This window comes from Rutidosis leptorrhynchoides, chromosome 1 (genome assembly GCF_046630445.1).
Source record: "Rutidosis leptorrhynchoides isolate AG116_Rl617_1_P2 chromosome 1, CSIRO_AGI_Rlap_v1, whole genome shotgun sequence".
Classification (NCBI taxonomy): domain Eukaryota; kingdom Viridiplantae; phylum Streptophyta; class Magnoliopsida; order Asterales; family Asteraceae; genus Rutidosis; species Rutidosis leptorrhynchoides.
This window is the reverse complement of record NC_092333.1, coordinates 329,545,353-329,566,454: the sequence shown is the minus strand read 5'-3', so window position 1 is coordinate 329,566,454 and position 21,102 is coordinate 329,545,353. Positions and strand designations below refer to the sequence as shown.

The 21,102-nt window shown below is 34.0% G+C and overlaps 3 protein-coding genes and 1 long non-coding RNA gene across 4 annotated transcripts; 2 read left to right on the top strand and 2 right to left on the bottom strand.

Annotated features, from left to right (window-relative positions):
• Nucleotides 1-331: 331 nt before the first annotated feature.
• LOC139870292 (uncharacterized) lies at nt 332-3,051 on the bottom strand. Its single transcript, XR_011766533.1, has 4 exons — nt 2,524-3,051; nt 1,487-1,546; nt 839-920; nt 332-708 (listed from the first exon to the last, which is right to left on the bottom strand). It is a non-coding gene; the product is annotated as an uncharacterized lncRNA (long non-coding RNA).
• A 246-nt stretch (nt 3,052-3,297) lies between these two features.
• On the bottom strand, nt 3,298-3,801 carry LOC139899206 (uncharacterized). Its single transcript, XM_071882032.1, has one exon. It carries the CDS (start codon nt 3,799-3,801, stop codon nt 3,298-3,300), a length of 504 nt encoding a protein of 167 aa, XP_071738133.1.
• A 1,248-nt stretch (nt 3,802-5,049) lies between these two features.
• Nucleotides 5,050-10,325, top strand: LOC139899200 (S-locus-specific glycoprotein S13-like; the record flags this gene model as incomplete). The annotated part of the gene is made up of 4 exons (XM_071882021.1): nt 5,050-5,562; nt 5,774-6,673; nt 9,985-10,158; nt 10,273-10,325. Coding segments are annotated over exons 1-4 (1,506 nt in total), but the record flags the coding sequence as incomplete, so codon positions are not given.
• LOC139870288 (receptor-like serine/threonine-protein kinase SD1-8) lies at nt 10,295-11,998 on the top strand. The gene is made up of 5 exons (XM_071858122.1): nt 10,295-10,436; nt 10,673-10,883; nt 10,968-11,205; nt 11,311-11,461; nt 11,581-11,998. The coding sequence occupies exons 1-5, from the start codon at nt 10,326-10,328 to the stop codon at nt 11,890-11,892; spliced, it is 1,023 nt and encodes a 340-aa protein (XP_071714223.1). The 5' UTR covers nt 10,295-10,325; the 3' UTR covers nt 11,893-11,998.
• The last annotated feature ends 9,104 nt before the right edge of the window (nt 11,999-21,102 follow it).

The window sequence follows — 21,102 nt, the reverse complement described above, 5'->3', positions numbered from 1 at the left end:
TTACAAAAGAGTCCTCATGCAAATTGATCTATGTAGAAAACCTCTATATCTCCATTCATTTCATTTACTTATCCATTCCTTCTGAATGGATGGAGCATTAATGAATAATAGTAATTTTATAGGTATTTCTAGTACAAAACTGAAAAAGAATTCCTTAACCAAAGTGACACATTGAGTTGAAAATGTGTCAAAAATACCTCCTTAACATAACATATATGCCCCACACACATAAATGGTAATGAAATAGTTATGAGCATGCATAACATCACTTCAACCAGTTACTAATGTTACTACAGTTTTAAATTTTTATCAATAAATAAAAATTTGTATGAAATGCCACCTATAGAGTAATTCCTTAACATCTGATTAAGTTTAACCTTTTTTCAAGAGAGTATGCAGAAACATACTAACATGACATTCAGATTGGCACACCATTTAAAAATACATACTCACCAAAAATATTAAATAAAAAAAAATAAAAAGTTGACACCCATGTCTTAAACAGCATAATTGAAAACAAAGTTAAAAAACATTTCACATAACATACAAAATCAATCTAACACACCAAAAGACTCAACAACGTATACGAATGATAGACTTATAAATGTTAGCTATAACCAAACATAGCTCAAGTAATGCACCTTCAGGATTAAGTTGTTAGAAGGTTCACCAATGAATTACAAGCATCAAGTATATCAACATTACTACCTGCACATAATAGAATCAACCAAAATCAGGAAGAAAAAGAGTAGCATTCATAATACTAATCCAGGTAAAGAAAGCAGCAAGTAAATAGCACCACTGGTTGCAACATTGACATGATTTTATTTCTGTTTACCTAGTTGCAATTGAAGGTTTCTTTTGCAGATGTCGTAAGTTCTTGTGGTAAGATAGATGCAGAGTTGGATGAAGTGCCTGCTCTGCAGTTAACATAGGTTGTATGAGTGACTGCAGTTAACATTTTTTAACTCAATATTTGGCTTGCATCAAAACTCACTCACATTTTACTTATTAAGCCGCAATGTTGGCCCAGATGTCAATTTTGACAGTTTTTCCAAAATAGCAAAACTTTTGGTTAACATCTTACTCTTCATTATAATTGACCTAAATATATCAAATTCACACATGTCTAAAACTACATTTTGAACATGTTGGTGACTATCGAATTCCAAAATCATACATATGGGTCAAAATAAACCCTTATTACCCAAATAAACTATAAGCATATGATTTATGATGACGAAGAGCAATTATAATTAAGTTGACATTTTTGCAAACTATATAATCAATCACCTGGTGTCTATTATGTCACTTTCAATATAAGAAAGCAACCTTTGTTTCAGTCTCACTCAATTATATGCCTTAAAAACTTACTTTAAATAAGCTTTGAGCCTTTCAGAGCCATTGATATCCACTTTAAAAACTACTGTGATAGACACTACGAAAGGCAAGTATTCAAAAACATCAACAAAAGGTCATCCATTACCTCAAGGAAAACTAAAACCCAACTGCAGAATTTAATTTCAAACAAAACCACTCCAATAACCTGAAAACAACAAATAAAGAGTTGATTACAACTATATGTAGACACAAATAAAATGTACCTTAGCATCTCCACAAAGACAATAAGCCAAATGCAATAAAACTACCTAACACAACAAAATCAAAAAAAAAAAAAAAATATAAAAAAATTAGCATCTAAGAAAGTAACAAATATTGAAAGAAAAAAAAATTTCGGGCAAAGAAACACATTGTTGATTACTTTCTACGGATCTAGAGGTCGGTCTATGTCCGGATCTCGTGGCGGAAACACGAAATCAAGCTTAATCGAATAACGGGTCAAGCGATAAGCGTCTAAGTCGAATCTAGGTCGAATCCTAGGTTAAGACGTGGCCTGATGGTGTTATTTCGGTGGTAAAAGTGGTCGGAGACGAATGGGGACGAAGGGAATCGGAGAGGGTAGTGAGAATGCGTAACCCTAATCTGTTCCAGAGTTCCCGTATATATAATACCAGATGTCGACAGTCGGCCGACTGTAGTCTTACAGTCGTCCGACTGAGCTAGTCAGTCGTTCGACTGAATCTACAGTCGTCCGACTGAGACTTCAGCAATAATAAGATTATGTAATTAATAAGAACGCAAAGTAACGATTAATCATTAAGAACACATTACAAGACAGAGTTAAGCAACAACAAATAAGAACTAGGGATTCACGAATATGCACCAACACACATTTATGCAACGTAATAATCAATACAACAAAATACAAACTGCATATCTACACTTGAGATAACTAACAAATTAATCAATCAATATGATAAAAACATGAGCACATATAATTAAAATTAAAAACAAATATATGAACTTCAAATAATAAACAGTATGAAGTAACTTCTTCAAACCATGTTAAATACTCCGTAATAAGTAGTTAGTTCATCTAACTTAGATATTACTTTTTCCGAAACAAATAAGTACTATACAACAAATAAATCGAAAGTAGGGGAAAAAGATGAAAACCCTAACTTTTAAGACTCGTCGATTTCTTCAACCGGCCAAGATGTCGTTCTTCGTGACCGACCATGGAAGCGTGGAGATAAAGCGCAGAGCCACCAGAAAACAACTAACCCATCAGTTGCTTCAAACCCTAATTTGAACCCTATATCTGCATCGATATATTTTGTGTAAGCTACAAATCGATTGAAGGATACGATGGAGAAGGGGTTGAGGTCAATCGCCAAAGTTGTGCAGTAAATATTCAGTGGTTTTGTATATTTTTAAGACGAAGAGAAACGACGTGAAGTGGAGTGGGGAAAGGAACAGACCAGAGTAGGCTGCTGTTGGAAGCGGCGGTGATGTTGGCGATGATGATGAGTAAAGAGTGATCAGCAGGTGATGTTGGCGATGTTGGCGATGATGATGATGAGGATGAATGATGAAGGGTTGGTAGAGTGGTGGTGTGTTGCAAGAAAAAGGAGAAAGAACGTGAAATGAGCAGGTGAGAAGTTACCAAAATACCACGATACTATTCATCAGCCTCGGCTGATATACTTATTGGAAATGGAAATGGGTAAACTTCATAGAAAGTTTATACAGATCTTTATATATTACTCCGTAGTATATAATTATATATTTTTTTATTTTTTGAAAGGCAAAAATTTATTATTATTATTATAATCAGTTAAGAGTACAAGAAGAGATGCATGTATGGAGATCATACAAGCTCTAAACTGTACAATATGGAGAAGCTTTAACACACGAGAACACAAAAGGAATAGAGCTAGACTAGATCCAAATTTGTTAACCCTGAGCATCGAAGGTTAGAGGATTAAGCAGCCATTGAGCCCAGTCGAAGTTTACACTTTTGCAGCGCGTTGAGATCCAAAGAAAACTCATTGATTGAATCTCGTTCACTACCGTTGGAACGTTCCACTCTTTGTTTTCAAAAGTCTTTGCGTTTCTCCTATTCCAAATTACATAGCCCGTTACCCATTCGATTGCTTGCCACACCTTAGAGATTATTTGATTCGAAAGCGACCCATTTCCATTGAACATATCTACTGATCCCGAATAGCTAATGTCACCCATATTGCACCATTTGAAAATTTTGACCCAAACTTCCTTCACCTTTTGACAGTTTAGAATCATATGCTCGATCGACTCCGTCACACTTTTGCAATTGGGACATAGGACCGAGTCGAGTTCTATACCCCGCTTATCTAACTCCACTCGGACCGGAAGTCTCCCTAGCTTCAACCTCCATACGAAAATACCTACTTTATGTGGAAGGAAAGTATTTCGCATGGTTGCCGAACCTATAGACTGATTATGCAGCATCAGATTGTTTAACAACATCGAACAAGCGTAGACCTAGTAGATACCACTATTGTTTAGCGACCATGACCAAGAGTCTGATTGGTTGTTTGTACCTCTGAGATTACTCAGCTCCGTCTCAAAGCTGAGCTAATTCATTTCGAGTTCTTCTAGTCGGTTCTCTAGTCCACTGACCATTTAACACTTTCGAAGTCCCAACACTCTATAGACGATCAGCAACCAAAGAATTTTGATTTGCATCCAATCTATATAATCTCGAGTATTTGTCACAGAAAGCCATATTACCGCACCACCGATCTTTCCAAAAATAAGTGTCGTTCCCATTGCCTATATTCTTCACGAAAGATGAAGCAAAGCTGATGTTCCACTTTTGAAAGGCTTTGTCTAAACCTAATATCCCTCCCCATAATGTTTTGTTACCTGCATCAACATGAGAAGAAGTAAAACCCAACCCCCCATCCCGCCCATAAATGCTCTTGATAATCTTGACCCAAAATGCATTATCTTCCAATCGAAAGCGCCACCACCATTTGCCCAATAAAGCTAGGTTTTTAGCTTTAAGTGAGCCGATACTAAACCCGCCCTTCTCATATGAGGAGAGAATAATGTCCCAACTAACCCACGATAGTTTATTGCACTCACCCGACCCGTCCCAAAAAAATTTACGACGCATACCTTCCAACAAGTTGATGACACTCGCCGGAGCACGGAATAGGGAGAAAGCGTACAACGGGAGACTACTAAGTACCGACTTGATGAGAGTATATAATTATATATACATAGTATAATTATTATCACTTCGTATATTAATTATATATTTAGATATTTAGATTTACATTTTGTGTTATGCCTAATACTCTAAATTTACACTCCATATTTGTTACAGTAGTTCTTTTTTATCTAATAATGTATGTTTTAATAATTAGTTAGTTTGTTTATAGCTGAATTATAAGACTAATAATTAGATATTCTCATTTACATGTACTATGTATGTATATAAATTTAACCCGTAAATAATTTTGACCCCCCAAAATATTCAGCCAAATTCCGCCACTGGACGTTAAGCCGATTTCCACATCATTTAGTGCCCGTATCACATGGTCTAAGTGGAAATATCATTTGTGTTCAGTCAAACAGAATGATAAGATTTTGACTTGATGTAATTCCATTCAAAATTCAATAAAATCATCCTAATGACTTACTCATATTGTCCTTTCACACCAATAACACAGACTCTTTGAAAGAAGAGAACCAAAACAAGATATCCCCTCAAAACCCAAATCAATAAACACAAATCGAGAAACATAACCATTTAAATAGCAAATACCAACCATCAAGAATTGATCATAACCATGCGCCGTAGCCATACTACCACCTTCATCTTCATACTTGTTCTTTTCTACCCTTTTCTATCTTTAGCCATCGACACAATCACATCCACACAACCCTTAACCATAAACCAAACACTAGTTTCAAAAGGTGAAGCTTTCGAGTTGGGTTTCTTCAATCCTGGCAACGACAACTTGTACATAGGCATTTGGTATAAACAAGTTCAACAAAAAACATATGTTTGGGTTGCCAATAGAGACGCCCCTATTACTTCATTCAACGGAACATTAACGATCGGCGAAAATGGAACCATAGTACTTTTAAACCAAACCGGAACCGCTATATGGTCATCTAACCAGTCTGTACCCCTGACAAACACTGTGGCACAACTCCTAGACAACGGTAATTTAATATACCTTTTTTCTGTAAAGCTATAAAACTATATGTACATATAGGGGTACCAGTGTGAGTATCTTCACATTCGTGAGATTTGGTACTATTGATGTGTTAAATTCTAAGTATAAACTTAGAATATGAATAATTACAGGGTATATAGAATATAAATGCTGTTAGCAAAGTCTGATTTGAATAGTTTACTTGGGTTAATAAACAGGTAACTTTGTGGTACGTAGAGAAAACGATGAAAACCCTGACAATTATATCTGGCAAAGCTTTGATTATCCATCGGATACCTTTTTACCGGAGATGAAACTTGGGTGGAACAGAAAAACTGGAATTAATCGGTATATACGGGCATGGAAGTCCAAAACGGATCCAGGATCGGGTGATTATTCATTTAAAATGGATATTGACGGGTACCCGGAAATTATAATATGGGAAAAAGAAACAAAATACTGCAGGAGTGGCTCATGGAATGGGAAAGGGTTTAGTGGTGTACCACAAATGCAAGGAGTGGGTATAATGCATTTTGATTTTTTGAAAAATTCTGATGAGATTTCATATTCGTATGAAATGTTAGATACTTCTGTTTATTCGAGATTAATTATAAACTCTACGGGTAGTTTACAACGATTTGTTTGGGCTGATACAACAAAACAATGGAGTGTGTATTGGTATTTTCCTCGCGATTTGTGTGATAATTATGGTGAATGTGGAACGTTTGGAATTTGTAATACAAACAATAATCCGGTTTGTACGTGTATGACTGGATACAGGCCAAAGAATCAACAAGCTTGGAATTTAAGAGATGGATTAGATGGGTGTGTTCGGAGCTCCAAGTTGGATTGTGGGTCGGATGGGTTTTTATTGTTGAAGAACATGAAATTGCCTGAGGGATCAACAGCCTTTGTAGTTAATACAACGATGAATTTGAGTGAGTGTGGTGAGGTTTGTAAAACGAATTGTTCATGCGGTGCTTATACTAATATGGATGTTAGTGGGAACGGGTCGGGTTGTGTCATATGGGCCGTGGATCTTATGGATATGAGACAGTATGCGGAAACTGTAGGTGGTGGACAAGATCTTTACGTAAGAGTTGCTGCTTCTGATTTAGGTATGTTTTCTGAATACTAAAACTAAACTATGATCAAACTGAAAGTTCCTGCGTTAACAACTACTGTAGTTAATTTTTGTTATGACAAATTCTTAGAAAATTAGTTAAAAAGTTTGATCAACAAAATTGAATAGTCAATGGTGGGTAGTTAGATTTCTGTCTAACATTTTCTATTAAATTTAATAATTTCATTTATTTGGTCATTTAAAAGCAACAATCATAAGTAAGAGAATACTCTGTATCTGATTTTATGACTTGTTCAAAGATATCGGCTCTATTTTTGAGTCGATAGCAACCAATTATTGGTGTCCTGACTGTCGTTTAGATTCTAGATTAAATTTAAGGCAGGATTTAAAACCCATGAAAATCTAGTTTGAATTTAAGGCATGATTTAAAACCCATGAAAATTTGATTCTAACATTTTCATAGAGTCTCAATTTTATTTTTAATTCTATTTTACTATTTTTTTTAAAAAAATTTCCTACTTAGTGGCAAGATGTCCACTAGAAGCAATCTCTTTATCCGTCGAATAGAGTGAGAGACGATTTTCTTCTACTTTTGAGAGTGTTTCAATCTGGGTGGGGAAATGACTTATTTTTATTCTCGAATAGGGGAAAGATTGTCTACATCTCATCTCTCCCATACACCACTTATGTGGTATTGGGTTTTGTTGTTGTTGTAGTGTTCTACTTGTTTAAAGATAATGGCAATATTTATATTATTTTATTTTATAGCTTGTGACTAGTTGCCTTAAGATTATTTAAATTAATTGTTCACTTTTATAAATATAAAAAATAAAAAGATTAGGTTCTATTATACTCTTAATGTACATAGATAAGAATAAAAGAGAAAAAATAAATAAGGGTAAAACTGAAAAATAAACAAAAAGTAGAATACTTTTATAAAATTTTCTTAAACTGTGTGTTTTTTTTTTGTTTGAAGACAATTATTATGGAACAGAAGGAGTATAATTTATTTATTTTACGTTCAATTTTTAATTAAAATTTTATCCTCCCTCCGTCCCACCAGAAGTGTCCACTTAGACTTTTTCCAGTCTTACTTATTCAACTTTGACTTTAGATATTTTTGTTGGTGTTATATAATATTTGATGAAAGTTATATCAATGAAAACACAAGTAAAACTCAATCCATTTATATAATTTTCTTCAAATATTATATAACTCGAACATAACTATTTATAGTCAAAGTTGACAAATAAAGACTGTCAAAAGTCAAAGTGGACACTTCTGATGGAACGGAGGTAGTCACATTTTTTCAAAAGTCTATCTCAAATTTCAAATTTGTGGTAGTAAATCATATGAGTTGAGTTCAGGCATATATGTCTCTCTCTCTTTTTTTCATTATTTATTATATTTTTTTAATTTGATTCGTGTAAAACAAAAGTAAACCCCACAAAAATTATGCATTATTTTAATAGATATTTATATACTACAAAAATACAACCTAAACCTTAATGAATTTTAATGGGCCGAGCCTACTAGAATGAATATTACCAAGTAGGAAACAAAATTCTCTGACTAGGGGTGTGTTTGGACGAAAGTAGCTGGAGCTGGAGCTTATGAGCAATAGCTGGAACTGGAGCTTATTTTTGAAGCTGGTAGCTGTAGCTTATTATATTTTATAAATGTTTGGTAAACTAGCTGGAGCTTATTTTTCAGTTTATAAGCTCTACTTTTTTTCATAAGCTACTACAAGTAGCTTCTTTTTTCAGAGCTTATGATTTTCATAAGCTCTACTTTTTTTGTCTACCAAACAAAGCTTATGACTTGAAGCTTATTAAAATCATAAGCTCAAGCTCCCATAAGTTTCCATAAGCTTCAATAAGCTACGCGCCAAACACTTAGAGAAAATACTTAGAGATAAAACAAATAACCAAAAAATAAATAAGACATGCAAAAATATGGAGAAGATATTATTGATTTTTTTCAAAAGAATCAATAAAACAAATAACCAAAGATAGAAAGAAGATACTTAGAGATACTCATCTTTTTTTCCTTTTTTTTTTTTTTTTTTTTTGGATTTGTTTAAAAGAAACTAAGAGAGCAAATATGTATGGAATAGATATCAAACTATTTTTATATAGGAGGATAAAATAAAAGAATAAGAAGAATAAGTTGACTGAGAAGTTCATATATATATTAAAAAATTTTGACACGACAAATATGTATGTAGAGTAGGATTATTAGAAACAGAGTATGAGAATAGATAGAAATAACAAAATTTAGAAATGGTGTGATAAAAGGATAAGGCTTGATAGTTGATACCTACGATAGTTGAAAAGAAACAGTAAGGAATTTAAGAGAAAGACGCAACAACAACAACAACAACAACAACAACAAAACTCAATACCACATAGATGGTGTATCGGGAAGTGAGATGTAGACAATTCTTCCCCTATCCGAGAATAAAGACAAGTCATTTCTTCACCCAGAGTGGAAACACTCTCAAAAGTAGAGAAAGTCATCCCTCTCCCTATTCAACGGATAAAGAGATTGCTTCCGAGTGGACCTCCGGCCAATAAGTAAGGAAAAAAATTTAAAAAATAAATAAAATTGAGACGCCGTGAAAATGGTAAAATCAAATTTTCATGGGTTTTAAATCCTGGCTGAAAACGAAAAAACGAAAAAACATTGAAGAAAGTTTGATGGTAGATGATTCGCGGACGGGGAGCACGATGAAAATAGGTTAAGAAAAGCGACAACAAATTGTTTTGGTGACGGTGGCGGAAAACTATTTTGGTGGCGGTGGCGGCAGACCGTTCGGTGGTGGCAGCAAGAAAAATGAAGAGAATGGTTGAAAACCTAAGCAATCTGATACAATGAAGAAAGAAACTTAGAAGATAGGAGAACATATAATATAATTGTTTCTTTAAAGAAATCAAGAAAGGAACAAGAGAGGATAAAAAACAGAATTTAATTGATACGGAGTACTAGCAATTAAGAATGATTTTATTACAACAACAAGCGTCGATTTATTAGCGACTTGATAGTTGTTTGAATCAATCTCTCTATCCATAAAACATTGGAAGAGATAACTTTCTCTACTCTTATGGTGTTTCACTCTGGGTGGATAAATGAATCATAGTGGACCGAGCCCACTATACAATCGGGTCGGACCAATCTTAATATATTCTAATAATTCGAAAGTTAATAAATCTAAACTTATTCTCATTAGAATTTAAACTATATATGTTATTTTGAAACATTTTTACTTATATTAAATTCGTACGACATGAGTATACCAGTTGCATATAAGTCGATTCATAATTTGTATTTATCTGTTCCATGCAGATCAATCACCGGTAACTGAAAGTACCAACAATGGCTCCGACAATGGCAACCATGTCGTCAAAATTGTCTCCATTACCATAAGTGCTTTTGCAGTGCTCGTGATTCTCCTAGCACTCTTATATTGGAAAAGAAAGAAAATACTATGGTTAGAAAAATTGAAGAGAGACAGAACAGGTTTGAAATCTTAAGTTGAAACTGAACTTTTTGGTTTAAACTTGTCTAAATAAAGGTTCGAATTTTAAAGTTCAAATAGCTTTGGTTCATTTGTTTTGGTATAATCTACATTAGGTCTACAAGATACGAGTGGGACAAATAAAAAGGATTATCACGGTGGAACAACGATGGATGAACGTGAATTACACTTGTACGATTTTAAAACATTGGAAATGGCTACAGACAACTTCTCATATGAAAATAAACTTGGGGAAGGTGGTTTTGGTTGTGTATATAAGGTAATAACTTTTTGTTTAGACATTTGACTTACCATCATCAAGAAAATAACTGTGGGTATGTTTATTTACATCCTAATATACGTTGTTGAATGTTACCGTTTAGAGTTAAGAAACTCTATTTATCATTAAGCACAAAAAATTATTGTAATATCATTCTTTAATTATATCAAAAACACTTATCAAACAAGTATATTGAATTTATATTTATGTGAAAAGTTATTTAACATTGATGTCAGGGTACATTAATGGAAGGTGGGATCGTAGCAGTGAAAAGGCTATCAAGAATTTCGGATCAAGGGATTGAAGAACTTAAAAATGAGGTTAGGTTGATTGCGAAACTTCAACATAGGAACCTCGTTCGACTACTTGGTTGTTGCATTGAGGTAAAAGAGAAGTTGTTGATATATGAGTTCATGGAAAACAAAAGTCTTAATATTTTTCTTTTTGGTAAGTTCCTCTTAAGGTATTTTTTTCCTTTTTCAATTTGGCAGTAGATTTTGTTTGATTATAACAGTTTTGAATTTTTTGTAGATAAAAAGAAAAGCTCGATGCTCAATTGGAAAATGCGCTTTGATATCATATGTGGGATTGCCAGAGGGCTTCTTTATCTTCATCATGATTCGAGATTTAAAATCATTCATCGAGATCTAAAAGTGAGTAATATTTTGCTTGATAAGGATATGACCCCCAAAATATCAGATTTTGGCATGGCACGAATCTTTGGAAATGATCAAACAGAAGCTGAGACCACGAAAGTAGTAGGAACATAGTAAGCAACACAATTTCGTAATTAATTAGATTATTGTGTCCATGACATTTAGATGTTGATAACATGTGACATAACCACTTATTAATTTTTTTAAACTTATTGTAGTGGTTATATGTCACCTGAATATGCGATGGACGGACTTTTCTCAACAAAATCAGATGTTTTTAGCTTTGGTGTTTTGGTGCTCGAGATAGTGAGCGGCACAAAAAACAGGGGAACATTTTACACAACCAGCCAACTTAACCTTCTTGGACATGTAAGTGCTAGCAATAAGCCAGTAACATATTTGATATCTTCAAGTTATCGTCTTTAAATTATCTTTTCTACGATTTGTTTATAGTATTTTCTTATAATATCTTCATTATATTAATACAGATATGGACCTTGTGGAAAGAAGGCAATGCATTAGAGGTATTATTAGATGAATCCGTTGGGGATAAATATTCAAAAGATGAAGTATTGAGATGCATACAAATAGGACTATTATGCGTTCAAGAACAACCAGAAGATAGGCCTAGTATGTCAAAAGTGCTGGTGATGCTAAGTAGTGAAACTATGGAACTACCTCAACCTACATATCCAGGATTCTTTATTGTTAAAAGACGTGATGACACAGAGTCTTCCAGCAAAATGGATGAATCCATGACTATAAATGAAGTTACAGTCACCGTAATAGATCCTAGATAGTTAATTAGATCTATTACTTTGTGATAGCTATTCTACACGTTATACAAATCATGATGAAGATAATGAATTTAGAAAGGTACATATATTCAAGGTGTGATTATGTTTATAGCCTTTTGCACATTTTGTTCGATAACCAGCCAACTATTTCCATAAATATGTTGGAGAAGTTATTACTTGAGAAACAATGGTGAATCTTGGGCTTCATTTTTTAGAGTGAATAATATATTGCATAAAATGATTCTTTACATTTGTTAGGACCCCAAAGTTAGGATAGTGTTAATGTGAAATGTGCTTATTAGAAGGTTCTTTAAAAGATGGTTATATAAAGAACCTAAGTGATCCTAAAACATAGCCATTGCATTGTAAATTACTTTAAGAAGCCGTGGAAATAGAAATAACCGAATTTCTCTCTTACCGAATCTAAGTACTATTCATCCGAATCTCATTCTAACACTTGTATCTTCGATATTCATCATGATCTGACCTATCATTTGGTATCAGAGCTTCCAGAAAGTGATACTCTATCACTATATCGATCTAGAGTTCGAAGATTTCAAGTTTTGAACACATTCGGTTAGATTGAATCAGATTCGGCAATGTCGAATTTGATAATCTGACGTTCAGATTTGTGTGAAAAGTTCAGCAAAGGTTCATTATAATCAATAGAAAGTAATTCGATCATTAAAACAGCTTTACAATAATAATTATGAAGAATCAAGCAATTTTGTATAGTTCGTGGCTAAAACTCTTACATTCGGTAAATTCATGCTTGTTTCCGTTTTCTATTGACGATCAGTGGATTCAGTGTTGCTCGTGAGGAGATTAGGCATCAATTTGACCGTTTGATTTCATCCTTTGATCTTATTTGGTGTTTTGATTCACATTCGGCAAAATAACTACTGAACCGAATCTGCTTCAACTTGCAAATTCAATTAAGAAGTTGTTGATTGAGGTGTATATGTGATTCAGTCACATTCGGTTAAGTGATTCGAAGCTTTTTGAAGTGATTTCAGCAGAGTTTTGATCAATTCTCTCAAATTTAGACTTAGATTCGCAATATTTCAACTGCTACAGTTGACATTCGGATACAAATTCAGATTCAAACACTTTGTTTTTCACTTGATACTAACTTGTTTCCTTTTGCAGAAACGCTACCGAATCCAATTCAGGTTTGTAAGCATACGAATCTCAGTGTTTGTAGTTATTTACGGAATTTCAAATATCAGAATATGATATTACCGAATCCAAATCCGAATCAGAATCACAATTTACTTCATTTATTTTGTGGTCTTGGTGTTTAAAGTCTGCAAATCTTACACTATCCGAATTGGTGTGAGAATCTGGTTATATTTAGCAGTATCTGGTATCCGAATCTGCTACAATCGAATCTGCTAGAGTATCCATATCTGAATCCGAATCCGAATCCGAAGTTGAATTCGAATCCAAATCTGACAATAAAACTATTTTATTGTTAAATTTTTTTGTATCAGAATCTTGGATTTTTGTGACTATCCGAATCTACATTAGAATCTATCTCAGAATCTGTCAAGATGTCTACTCAAGATACATTGATTATTGGATCTGATTCCAAACCTCCTGTTTTATTTGATGGCAAGTATTACTAGTGGCTATAACGTATCACTCAATTCATAGACTAAAAGGGTGAGAAGGCAAAGTACATTTGGGCTTCTTTAAGAGATGGACCAGTCAATGAATTTCATCCTGAAATTGGTGTACCATTACCAGTCTATGAGCTTTCTGGAGAGAGACATGAACAGGCTCAGGGTGATATTGAAGCCAAAAACATCATTATGCAATCCATCCCATATGGTTTGTTTAAATATGTGGATAATAATACTTCTGGTAAGGACATATGGGATGACATCAAAAGACAATAACAAGGTTATGACATGACTGATGTCACCAAGTTGAATAAAGCAATGGGGATTTATGTAGATTTCAAGAAAGAACCTAACGAGCTTCTCAAGGATGCTTGCAGACGTTTCAACGGTGTTCTGAATGAGTTGAAAAAGTGTAATATCACCATGGTGCATGCTGAGATCAACATGAAGTTCCTCAAAAAGCTCAATTCTGATTGGCTTCCATATGGAACAATCATTCAATCTACCAATGAGATTGACAAGTTGAACATTCATGAGCTTGTTGGTGCTTTGATGCATTATCAGCTAGCAGTGTCCAAACTTCAAGCTGAACAAATAAAGAGTTTACTCAGTCTTTGCTAAGAAGAAGAGTAAATCTTACACGACTTCCAAAGGCTTATCAAAGAAAGTGCTTGTTGAAGAATCAACTGATTCTGAAAGACTCATTCTTTCGGATGTTGATGATTCACACCTTGAACTAGTCAAGATGGCTGCCATGTTCACCAAAGCCTTAAATAAGTACAAGTTCAAAGGAAAATCAAGCAATCAACGAAAGAATTCATCTTCCTCATCTTACAACAAGAAACGTGAATTCTCAAAACTTCCACCTCAACATTATGAAGATTCCAAGAAGGAAGATTCATTGTGTTATAATTGTGGCAAAGCTGGTCATTACTCCCATGAGTGAAAAATGCCAAAATAAAAGGATTCAGCTTACTATAAGAAAAAAATGTTGATGGCTAAGGTTATGGAGATTGGGGGAGAGCTGAAACCAGAGTATGATACTTGGTTCAATTGGACTGATAACTCAGAATCTGAAGAGGAACATGCTAATGTCCGCAAGGTGACCAAGCTTATCAAAGCCAAGGAAGCACAGGAGAACTCTGACTCAATATCTCATGATGATGAGGTACAATTCACTGAAATCCCAACTGATTTTGTTGTCATAACCCGACCTTAACCATAAGGACGAATACAATAACATATGATTTCATCGCGAGGTATTGACCTCTATATGCGACATTTTTCAAAAACTGCATTCGTTTTTACAATACAAACCATAGCTTTTATTACAAATACAAGGTTTAAACAACATAATAATGATTATCGTTTAGCGATAATCTTAGCCTTACAAATTTTACATGTGATGATAACAACACGATTTCCAACGTATTTTACATTACAAATTCTCCGATATGCAGTTTTATTTTTGACACAAATATGCATACTCAAGATCTTGCTTAAATTCAACATGTTGCAGCGGAAGCTTTTAGTTATCACCTGAGAATAAACATGCTTAAAACGTCAACATAAAGTTGGTGAGATATAGGTTTAATGCCGGCAGCGTTATAAATATAGACCACAAGATTTCATATATAAACGTTTTAACAATAATATTCTAAGTTGTTGAGCACTTGATAACCATACTTAACATTTAATCAACGTCGCATATTCCCTTTATTATGAAATCTTACTACACCGTACCAAGTGTTGTCACCGAAACGAAGTACTGTGCAACCGTTGAATATTGGTCGTCCAGTCCGGTTAGATCTATCAACAGGATTCGCGTTTACAATACCTATGTAAATAGTAGTTACCAAGCTACAGGGAAATATGCCAGTGGTACAACTCAACGTAGAATATATTTTTAATCACTTGTGTCCATAACGTAAATCATAAAATGGATGTATTCTCATCCCGAAATATTTAGAGTTTAAAAATGGGACTGTATACTCACTTTTGCCTTGAAGATATATAACACGACTTGGTCTCCGATTGATATCACGAACCTAACCATATATATATATATATATATATATATATATATATATATATATATATATATATATATATATATATATATATATATATATATATATATATATATATATAATATATAATATATCAACATATTTTCTTTTCAAGTAATTGTTACATATATATATATATACTTATAATACTTTTAATATTTTCTTAGTCCGTAGTTAGCAGTCTGTTGTTAATGGTCCACGATTAGTTGCTCAATAAAATAAATAAAGACCCCATCGTATTCGTATTGATCAGAATTAATCTCGACCCATGGTACCATGTTGTCAAATGACGTGTTGCATACATAAAGTACCGTGTTGTCAAATGACGTGTTGCGTACAATCATGAGGTCTTATGATTAATCTTCTCGTGTTGTTTACGGGTGGTCCTAAAATATATAAAATCAAATCATAAGTAAATATATATAAAATATCATATTAATTAGCAAAGATATGATTAGTTTAGTTTTACTCTAATTAATTTCGTAGCTAAACTAGCTTCGGATACCCGATTTTGTTTTAAAAGTTAAGTTAGAAGGATCTATTTAGTTTGCGAACAGATTTGAAATCATTCAAACTATGTTCTTGTTGTTAAAAATTTTATAACACAAAATAAGATAGCTATATAAATATGAATCGAATAAGATTATGAATAAGGTTACTACCTCAAGTTACTTGGATAAGGCTACTGGAAAAGATAAGAAATAATCTTGATTAAACTTTCTTATGATGATTATAGGTTGTTCTTGAAGCTAGTTCTTCATAAGTATTTGCTGAGATTGTGAAGAACACTTAGAGTTCCTGAGAGTGTGTTTTTGGTTAGAGAAAAATGGTTGTAAAAATGAAATGAAAAACCAAGGTGATGGTGATACTTATAGGACAGTCTGGTTGTTGAGGGAACAAGGACAAATTTTTGTGTTGAATTTTTGAGTAATAATGTATGCTAGCTTACAAATAAGATTCCCTCTTATCTAGGACAGATCTAAGGCTGATAAGGATGTGGATTTGATGTGTATTTACCAATAGTAAATACGTATAGATGCTGGGTATGATACGGTAAAAGAAGCTCAAAACCGGGCTTTTATTTTGGGTCAAACCGGGCAGCTCGACCTGGCAGCTCGACCCCAGCCAGGGGCTCTGCCCCTTGGACCCCGCCAGGGGTTGCCACCCCTTGGACCCCGCTTATCGGGGGCGCTGCCCCGAACCCCCGTCATAATCAAGATAAGTTCAAACAAGTGTGCACTCCACACTTCCCCAAACTTGTTCGATATTTATCAAGATTATTTTGGTTACAAATTAATCCCATTACACTTAAATCATATTGGTGACATAAATCACCAACACATTATAGATTGTAAGTATATATGTCAAAGAACGTTACATATAGTTATCGCTTTGAAAACTTAAATTAGTGGTCTCAAAGTATACTTATAACTCATTGTTGTTAGTTCACAATGAAATGTTAAACCATCCTTAAATCAAGTTAAATATGTATAGATATGTATATATACATAATCGTATAATTATCGTGTGTTATATAGTTCGTGATATCATCGGTCAAATTGGACGGTCAAACGTTGTGTAAAACTCTTTTAAAAAAAAACATAAGTCTCAACAAATTGGGATCGCTTATCATGTTGGTAACGTTTAATTTATGTAAATATTAGTCTTATAAGTATAGAACGATCGGAAAAATCCGGGTCATTACATTTGTGAACATGCAAAACACATTGATGAAGAATTTTGTCTCAATCACTAAAGAAGTAAAAGGTTTGAAAATTGAAAACAAAGCTTTAAAAGAGAAAATCAAACTAAACGAGACTAAACCTTCTTCATCATCATCACAAACGGAAGTGAATCTATTACGATCCCAACTCAGTTCTTTAGATACTGAGTTTGAAGAACTGAAGAAAATAATTCTTCCAATTAAGATTGAAAGGACGGATTATCGATTGAAATCCGAACGTCTTGTGGAAAACTTCAATTCCTAGAGAAGGATTTTGCTGATCTAAAAGAACAACACGAACCCACGATTTCCAAATTAAATAAAAAGATCATTCAATTGGAAGACACCTTAATCAAAATAAGATTGGAAATCACACTATTCAATAAAGATTTTATTCAAATGAAAGTTCAACTAAAAAATAGGAAGAAAAACTTTACAAAACTGAGCAATCCAAAGCTATAATCGAAATGAATATTTCGAAGCAAACAATCTTTATGAATAGACCGAAAACATTTCATGGTGATAAGTGGGGGGTTGGGTATGAAGATCCCAGGATGTTGGAAGCTGCAATGAAAACTCTTCCGTGTTTGTATCACAGTGATTATATTCAAATTGGTTACCTAAGCATTGTCTACATGCTTCTGATGCTGATATTGATGATATACTTGCTACACGTACATCTAAGAAATATTATCAAATTAGCTTGATGTATGAAAAGATTAATGCTAATATGGGTAAACAAAATCCCGATTTCATGAAAGACTTAGTTGAACTAGAACAGAACATACAGGATGCTGACTATGTGCCTAAGCATAGATTGGTTTACATTCCCACACTTATGCTAGAGAAATACATTTTGATGCTTGAGAATGAAATGTTTGGCAAACCCAGTTCTAGAATTATTGTAGAAGAAGTATTTGACCAACCTGCTATTGAATCCAAACCAAGTCTACCAACCATTACTGCATGTCCTGATCCACAAGTTCACATCGATGAAGACCTAGCACATGAACTAAATGACTTAACCAACAAGTTTGTAACTAAACTTGACAACATGGAAAATAAGTTAAAACTTGCTAAGTCAAAATCACTAGGTCGCTCGGCTTTAGATCAAAAGGTAGAACCTATAGGAAAACCTACGGTAGAACCCAAAGCAGAATCTAAGGTAGAACCTTGTGAAGAAACTGACACAAAGCCTAAGGAAAAGAGCTTAGAATATCTAGTTGACCAACCCGAGAAAGATAATATTGAATTGCAACTTAGATGTAAGTCTCTTAAACAAATGCTTGATATGTGTGATAAATTGCCTCCACTTTTCTACTTATGCTTTTAGAGATGGCGAAGTCTTAGTTTCTATGGAAGACTTATGCCTTGAGATTAAGAGCTTACAAAGCAAGTTAGAACTACTTAGAAAAGCTAACACACATAAGCATGCTTCTCCGACTGTACAAAAAGAGCAAATAGATCGTAAGAATGTAGAACCTGAATCTAAACCTACTTCTGCATATCTTGATGGGATTCGAAAGAAGGTTAAGGGTACAATTAAATCTGAATCAAAACCCATTACTATTCTTAAAAAACCTTTACGATCTCAAAAGGAGAAAAGAATTTCAAATGATTCATCTTCGAAACATTTTATTTTTCAGAAGATTAATCATCTAAATGGTTCTCATACAATTAAGAAGATTCCCACGATTTTAATGTCAAAACAAATGAGGGAAAGTCTTTTAAAGAACCCAGTCTTCAAAACACACAAGTCCAACACCTGATTTGAGTGAGTATGATGAATATAAATGTAAGATCAAAATGGAAATTTTAAAAAATAAATCAACTCACCAGTTAACTGAAAAGTGTGGTCGTCTAACTAACAAAGATGTTTTTCGTGTCACATGTTTTAATCCAAACTTAAAATACAAGTCCATATGGGTACCTAAGTTGTGCTTAGAGCTTGTAGCAAATGTTCCCAAGAAACTTGCTATTCGACCTAGGAAACCATCTCATGTGTTTCATCTTACTTCTATGAACAAGATATCTTCTTGGAATAATTTGTGTGTTAAGACTTTTGATCATTCTATAAAACTTGAGATTGCTTATGCTGATGCTTTATGTAATGTACTCTTGAATGATGCTTTAAAATCTAAATTGAATGACGCATCACTTGTTACATGTTGTGTGAACCAAAGTTTTCTTGTGATACTAACCGTAGAGGACCCAAACAAATTTTGGTACCTAAACTCTATGAACATTAACATTTACAGGGTTTCAATGTTTGTGTGTGGTATATCCACCCCGATTGTTCTCGACACATTACTGGCGATAAATCCTTGTTAGTGAACTACATTGACAAATTCCTATGAACGGTTACTTTTGGAAATGATGAGATTGCGGCGATAACGGGTTATGGAGATTATGTGAAAAATGGAATAACAATAAAACGAGTCTCATATGTTGAAGGTCTAGGGTGTAGCTTGTTTAGTGCAAGCTAAATCTGCGATGGAGATCTTAAAATCATGTTCGAACATCTTCAGTGTGTGGTGCAAACCACCGTAGGACATGATCTCTTAGTTGGTAAATGTAGTGCTTCACTTTACATTATTAACCTAGATGTTGAGCCAACAAACGGTAATTTATGTTTGGCACGATCTACCAAAATTCATGATTATGGCATCACCGAATGTCATACCAGAATTACAAGGGAATCAATTGACTAGTCTCTAAAGACTTGGTTGATGGTATTCCAAGTTTTCATTATGATAAGCATCATGTGTGTCCATCATGTGCAATGTGTAAACTTATCTGGACTAATAATTCTCTTAAGCAAGTCCCAAGTACTTCAACATCATTGAAACTTTTGCATATGGACTTATGTGAACTCATGAGAGTATCTAGTCTCGGTCTCCAGAAATATGTGCTTGTCATAGTTGATGACTATACCCGATATACATGGATTTTTCTTTTGCGGACCAAATCTGAGACACCCACAATTATTATTGAGTTCATCAAAAAATTTAACGCTCTTTTAACAAATATGTTAAGAGGATTCGAACTGATAATGGGATAGAATTTAAGAAAGACCTCCTTGATAGTTACTTAAGAGACCAAGGGATTGAACACCAGTTCTCTGCTGCAAGGACCCCTCAATAGAATGGAGTAGTTTAACGATGTAATCGTACGTTATACGAGGCATCACGAACCATGCTTGCCTACTCTAAAGTACCTCCAAAAATGTGGAGTGAGGCCATTTCAACTGCATGTTTTACCCAAAATCTCTCAATCATAAACAAACAATTTGATAAAACTCATTATGAGTTATTATATGGTAGACGCCCTAACGTTAAATATTTTCGTGTATTTGGTTGTATATGCTATGTTCTTAACGACTTTGACAGCCTCAGAAAGTTTGATGCTCATGGCGATCAGGCCATATTTCTCGGTTACTTGTCGAACAAAGTAGCTTATCGTGCCTATCACAAAAGGACGAAGACGATAAAGGAAAGCATCAATCATCGTTTTAATGAGTTATCGGGAATGGATTTTGAACAACTCAGTTCAAAACCTGATCCGAACCTGGCTTCCACTTCTTCCGCACGTAACTTAATTTTCTCGAAGAAGGGCGTACCTACGGTAACTATAGAGGAACTAGATATTTTATTTGATACTCTTTACTCTCCTCAACGGAACTCAGATGTTCATACCATACCGGTTACACCAACTCAATCAATTTATCTTGAGATACAACACCAACTAATTCACCTGTTGCTTCTTGATCATCTCTCCCACCTCCAGATGTTAATCT